This window comes from Scophthalmus maximus, chromosome 14 (assembly GCF_022379125.1).
Source record: "Scophthalmus maximus strain ysfricsl-2021 chromosome 14, ASM2237912v1, whole genome shotgun sequence".
Taxonomy (NCBI): Eukaryota; Metazoa; Chordata; class Actinopteri; order Pleuronectiformes; family Scophthalmidae; genus Scophthalmus; species Scophthalmus maximus.
Genome location: NC_061528.1, coordinates 18,635,308 through 18,641,596, shown reverse-complemented (window position 1 = coordinate 18,641,596; position 6,289 = coordinate 18,635,308). Strand labels below are relative to the sequence as shown.

The window sequence follows — 6,289 nt, the reverse complement described above, 5'->3', positions numbered from 1 at the left end:
AAATCCTTGTAGTCTTTAGCAACAGACAACGTGTAATTAAAAGCTTGTCTTTTTTTGATTCCCTGACATACTGCCACAACGACTTAGGTCCAGGTCGTTGATAAATGTACATAGTGCACTGTTTTGATATGTGGAGAAAAAGTCTATGATTCCAACTTTAAAACTTGAATATTTGATAAATGTTTGTGTACTTTATTGATTCTAGCACTTTTGGGAAACACATTAATGGTTGAATGCACTGATTGTAAATCTCTTTGGACAAAAGTGTCTGCTAAATAAATGTAATGTAATGTAATATTATATCTTTATATGAGTTGGGATGAATCATGTTGTGTGAATTATGTAACAGATCCACTCACACTTTGGCTTGTGGTTAAGGTCGGGCAGTGGTATGTAGTGGTTAGTATAATCCCAAACACAACACTAACATATTATCTTTACTTGTCAACCTCCTATCATAACCAACCGAACGAAAAAATCTTTGCCATTTTACATTTAGGGGTAATATTACAATTTATTTTATCATTCTTTTTGCAATGCTCTTTGCTCGGACCGCAAACAGGAGGTTGTACATTTACAGTACACAAACACATCTTCACCGTGCCTCTCAGAGAAGGTGTTACCCAGCCTTTTTGCACGCAGTTTCAGGCCTGACACAGCACAATCCAAATGAGTTGAAAATCCAACCCCCTTCATCTCTACCACTGAGGATTTGTGACATGATTGGAAACCTGTGTAAAATACTCAAGGCAAGCATGCTTGCTAATACCCTGCTGTTAAAACAAATACTGTTAAAGCTGGCCTCATGCCTGTGAAACTGATACCGCCGGTTTCGCTGTCTGGCCTGGTGGGGGTTCGTGTTTCGAAAAAGCTTGGCAGCGCAGTGGCATGTGAGAAACGTACCGTGTGTTGGGACGGCGGGAGGAGAGTAGAACAATAGGGCATATGCTAATGTATTCGGATGCTTGGTGTATTCCAAGAACATCAGGCCTTAGTCAACTTTAAATTTCAAAAACATTTTGTCAGTGGCTATACAGTGATGGGTTGCTCATATTACAATAGGAGCCTTTATCAAACCCCATGGGGGGAAATCTAGGTATTACAGCAGCCCAAAGACAAAAAGAGTAGAATTTAATAAATACACTATAAATAGTGTATTCTCTGTTCTCGCTGCTATTTCGAAAGACTTTCCAAGGGAAATCAGTGACCAACATTTGTGAGAATGTCATCTGAAATGATTAATTCCATCTAATCACCATGATATTCATCTGATAATATCCTCCTTCTGTGAACTAGAGGAGGGTCTGGAAAACTCCCGTTGTGTTTGTACAACAGCGAGCTTCCACTCCAAAGGTTATGGAGAAAAAAAGACGCCATCTAATCAAAGGCAATTGATCTTACAGACAACTGTGGGAAATATTCAAGTGCTCCTCTGCCGTGCCCTCGAGAGGAATGAAAAGTTTTCTTCATTCCTGTAAGTTTGGGTATATTTGGGATCAGATGTATGAATCATACAAAACTAAACACAAAATTGACCTTTGTAAATTATGTATCAATTGAATTCACAGAATGTTAACTGTTTACAGAAAAATAAAACTCTCCCCGCTGGAGAAATATTTGGTTGTGAGGCAGGTTCAGACGAGGTGCAGGAGCTATAGTGTGTCATTCACCGTCCCTCATAGACCAGTGCTAATCCTGCTGGTGTTTTTATGATCTACCAAGTGCGTCAGACCGTTTTCCATTCCAAACGGATTCTCCAGCCACCTTACTACTGCATGGCACTCTTACTCCACACATGCAGAGTTCCCTGTGTCCAACAAAGGTACCCAATGGCTCTTTCCCCAGGGTCGGGTGGCACCTGCCAGTATTTGTGTGTACCAACAGAATGTGAGGCTTTCTGCATCCATTTATTGTGAACACAAAATTGTTGTGTGCAGGTTGAATGCTAAAGTGCTCAAGTAAAGGTGATGCTAACTTATTTGCCATTCATGTCTCATTCAATTATTTTTTTATTGAATTTTGATGGAGAAAAGCACAAACGGTTTCTTACAAATTCTACAAAAGATTAAAAAAAACAAATATGAGGTACTCAATACAGCAGTGCAGATGTCATTACCATGGCAAACCCAAACATATTTAAAAAAAAAAAAAGATCTTGCATAGTTGTGACCTCTAGTGGCTTGGTAGATTATGTGCAACAATGGTCTTTTTTTTCTACTTCACAATATGTGGTGTTCATTCAGAAGAAAATTGCTCAGAATTTGCCAATTTATCTTTAAAATGTCAATTTGTAAGTTAAAAAACACACAAAAAACACTATTAAATATGAACATTACCATGTGCATCTATTAAGGGACAGGGTCAGATTATGAAAGCATAGAATTCAATACTTTAGTCAGAACTGTATGAAGAGTCAGTTCCAAATGTACAGCATTGATCACCTGAATGAATGAACTTCTATTCAGCCTTCCTTAGCACAAATTTCTTGTAATGTCTTTGAGCTGTGGATAGGTCCTGACAACCTCTGGATTTTTGAGAACTTCGATGAAAAGAGAGCAGGATATTTGACCGTTGTCAATAACTTGATCAATCAGGTCGGTGAGAGTTTTTTCTGGCAGGCAGATATGCTTCAGATTCTGATATTGTCTGTCTGTGACGATACATCCGGCATGAACATGTTGCAGGATGAAGGAGTGATCCGCCCTCAGGCAGTCGATGAGTTCCACCTTGTGCTCAATGATCATGTTCACAGCAGGGCCCTGGAAAAGACAGCAGGTTGTTTTTGTTTTTATGGATCATTTGCCTTTGAGAAATTTGAATTCATTTTTACATTTCAACACGCTGTTTAAAGGTAGACCTGTGGAACGTTCCTGTTTGTATGGTGCTGCCGTTTCCTCCCAAACACATGCCTTTTTGGTTGACCTGACCCCAGTTAGCTTAGCTTAGCATTGAGACTTAACACAAATGCAGGACAGCTGGCCTGGGTCTGTCCGCAGATGCCAAAGCTTGTTTGTCTAATCCGTACAAATACTGTGGCATGTTGTGGTTTCACAGAGAGTTATGTGCTATGAAAAGATCTCTTGGCAAATATCTTGATAGATACAAGTGGAAAGAATTAATCTAAGTTGAAAGCGATGGCTTCCTGTAAGACCAATGAGCTAATTTCACTGCTCAGCCTGACTTTAAAGTACAGAGGCCTCCTTGGGTTAGTCCCATCCTGTAATTTTTTTTTTTTTAAGCCACCCAAAACCAAAGTATCCTATAAATGTGCATCTTACCGTTTAAGGTTTTCTACCAGGATTGTGAGTATGTACTGTACCTGAGAGGAAGAGGAAGGTGGTGTCTCATCTACTGTACCTGAGAAGAAAGACCTATGAGGGTTTATTGAATATTTCAGACAGAGATTGGTCTTTTTAGTCGGATTGTGGAATGCTTACACGCATTACAGTGTTTAATGAACAGTTAGACGTTGTCAAAATCCTACCTGCATATACTTGTGATGTTTGCACAGACACTGAGAAATCTACATCAGCGTCAATAGTGGCATCAGAGATTCTATCAGCACAGATTACGCTGCCACCATGTGCACTGTAATCTGCCTGGAGAACTTTTCCAATAACATTTCCTGAAATAGACAGAGAATCCTGTTCAACCTTCAACATGTTTAACAGGTTTGACTTTTGGAACAAGCACAGCTCAGTATTTTACAACTTTCATTGCATGGCTTCATTCTACAGGGAATACTTGGGAAACATTAATTCTTACCAGACTGACAACTTCCTGGATCACTCACTGTTTCAATCTTCATGCAGAGGGATTTAGCTTTTATATTTGTTATTTCTCTGGCGGTAACAACACTGTTACCAACGGCAACCACTGTTGGATTGTGTGACCCTGTGTAAAATGTACAAAACCACATAACTTGTGTGGCACTGTCTTACAGAACATTTTCTAATTAACTTTAGAAACAAGATGTAAAATCTTGAGTGCAACAGATTGATCTTTACCTTGAGTGTTAGGGCTGAAAAGCTGCTGCAGTTTCGGGTAACACGCTTGATTCTGCCTCAGAATGTCAAAGAAGCTCTGACAGGCATCTCCTCCCTTTTCAGTGATGATTTTCAAAAGCTCTCTCATCTTCTCGTATGCACTGCTCTGCTTATGAATCGCTAGGAATTCATTCAAAGATAAAATATTCCCACACTCTTGCAGGATGTGATCAGGGTCATCTGAAAGCCACATGCAGAGTCTGTCCTGCTCTGACTTCAGCTTGTCCATGGTCTGGGAATGAGACAGAACGTATTGTGCATGAGCTGCGACATGCTTAATGAGGATTCGTGGATTGCCTCGTGTAATAAAATAAACAAAAATTGTTCAACCAATGTACTATACATGTTTGATGTAATAACATAGTGCAGTAAAGCTACTGGTAGGGGAGGCCCAAAAAGTATAAGTCAAAAGAAGAGGACTTGAATAAGGGGGACAGGGATTTGTGTGCCTGCATGTGTGTGTGGTCTAGGTATTACCTAGCTGCATTATGTGGTCCCCATGGTTTCAAAAATTGCATTTGAAAGTGAAGAAATGTTTTAAGGAAAGGCAAGGTTTATGTTAAGGTTCAGATTAAGGTTTAGCATTGGGCCTGTAGTAATGATATGACGGTCAGGGTGAGGGGGCTGAGGAATGCATGACGTCAACAAATGTCCTTACGAAGAGTACAAGCTGAGTAACATGGGAGCTGTGCACAATACCTGGACACAGTGGGGCATCTGGAAGTTGTCAAAGTAAATGAATATATGTTTCATGAAGAACATCATCGGAATGTCCCGGCGGATTCTGACGCCCTTTAAACCCCCTCACCTGCAGAGTGATCCTCTTTCAGTCCTTACACAGACACCGATTGGGTTCTTGTGCGCATGGGCCGTGCTCTTAAAGGTAAACTGAGTAAATCAGGAAAGAAAAAACGCTGATCCAGGGTAAATTACCATGGCAACACACCTTAGGTTAAACCTATCCACCTTTCGTAGTACAGGTTAACCAAGGAAGTAGTACAGACATCAGGTAATCTAGACTTTATTGATCTGTCCCTGTCTGCAACCAGGGCTGCCTCTAGCCATTTTGATTCCCTAGGCCAAATTATGACTGGGTGCCCCCCCCCCCCAAAAAAAAAGACCGCCACACGATTGCAAAGAGCTGTATGTAACTTTCAATAAGTCTCCTTTTGTAAACTCTTTTGATGGGATCAGTGTTTCCCATAGGATATTGAGATACTATGCTGGACGTCAGACCCTGTAGGGGGGTCTGGGGTCCATCAATCTGGTGAAGTTTGATAGCAATTTAGGAGGATAGATCTATGAAGAACGTTATCCTCTTGTAAACAATTGTGTGCTGCTATTTCCTGAGGATATTGTATTGTATTAGAGGATCTTTCCTCAAATTTCTAAGACCACAATTCTGTCTGTATTATGATTTTCATTTATTTTCCCCTATCATACAAATGTTTTGTGACCCTCAAAGAAATTCAGAAATTTTTCAGACATACATTCCATATATATAAGGGCAGCAGAATGAGTTGTAGTGTAAATGTTCTCTCCACTGTGGAGACATTTTACTGATCTTGCAAGAAGTCTGTCTGTTGCTTATGGGCCAAGAAAGTGCAATGTGGAATTTGGACATGTTATGAATCGACCTCTGCTTAATCAGGAGAACTGCTGTTTGGGGCGGCTTCAGAACTCTCCAGGACCCAGTTTCTCCAGGACACTGGTCTCGCTCGGCCAATCGCTGCGCACTTCCTGGCCGTGCACTTCCCTGCGGCGCCCCCTCTAACGTTTATGCGCCCTAGGCGTCGGCCCATGTCGCCTATGATAAGAATGCCAAGAACCGGCCCAGGGTGCAACACACAACTTACCTTCATTTACTTTGTGTGACGTGGCGCAATTGGAGAAAACAGCGTAGGCCTGCAATTGAGCTTCAGTCAGTCATAGAAAACAAAGAGTCGCTGCTCGAAGTTCACGTGCAGGAGAGCAGCAGAGGTACAGCAATGCACTTCCTCATTCTCTGTCGGTATACATGAAGTGTACAAGTGCAGTAGGAGGGACAGAGAAACAGTGCGCACACTCAGTCCGCCCTTGAAGCACGGCATAATAAAAATGATGAGGCTATACTGTAAACATATGAGCTCACTACATATAATATGAGCCTGTGGCTGTACTGTGGCCTAATTACTGCCTGTGAGGCTCGTAGGCCTGCTAAAGAATCCTGAGCTACAGAATGTCAGAGGAAATGTATTCATAAT

The 6,289-nt window shown here is 41.2% G+C and overlaps 1 protein-coding gene across 2 annotated transcripts; it reads right to left on the bottom strand.

Annotated features, from left to right (window-relative positions):
- Positions 1-1,991: 1,991 nt before the first annotated feature.
- Positions 1,992-6,063, bottom strand: LOC118283032. Of its 2 annotated transcripts, XM_035604661.2 has the most exons (6): positions 5,903-6,063; positions 4,008-4,278; positions 3,766-3,894; positions 3,485-3,625; positions 3,320-3,357; positions 1,992-2,759 (listed from the first exon to the last, which is right to left on the bottom strand). In XM_035604661.2, the coding sequence occupies exons 1-6, from the start codon at positions 5,906-5,908 to the stop codon at positions 2,472-2,474; spliced, it is 873 nt and encodes a 290-aa protein (XP_035460554.1). In that variant the 5' UTR covers positions 5,909-6,063; the 3' UTR covers positions 1,992-2,471. The 2 variants fall into 2 exon arrangements, with proteins under 2 accessions (XP_035460554.1, XP_035460555.1); XM_035604662.2 differs by lacking the exon at positions 3,766-3,894.
- Between the last annotated feature and the right edge of the window lie 226 nt (positions 6,064-6,289).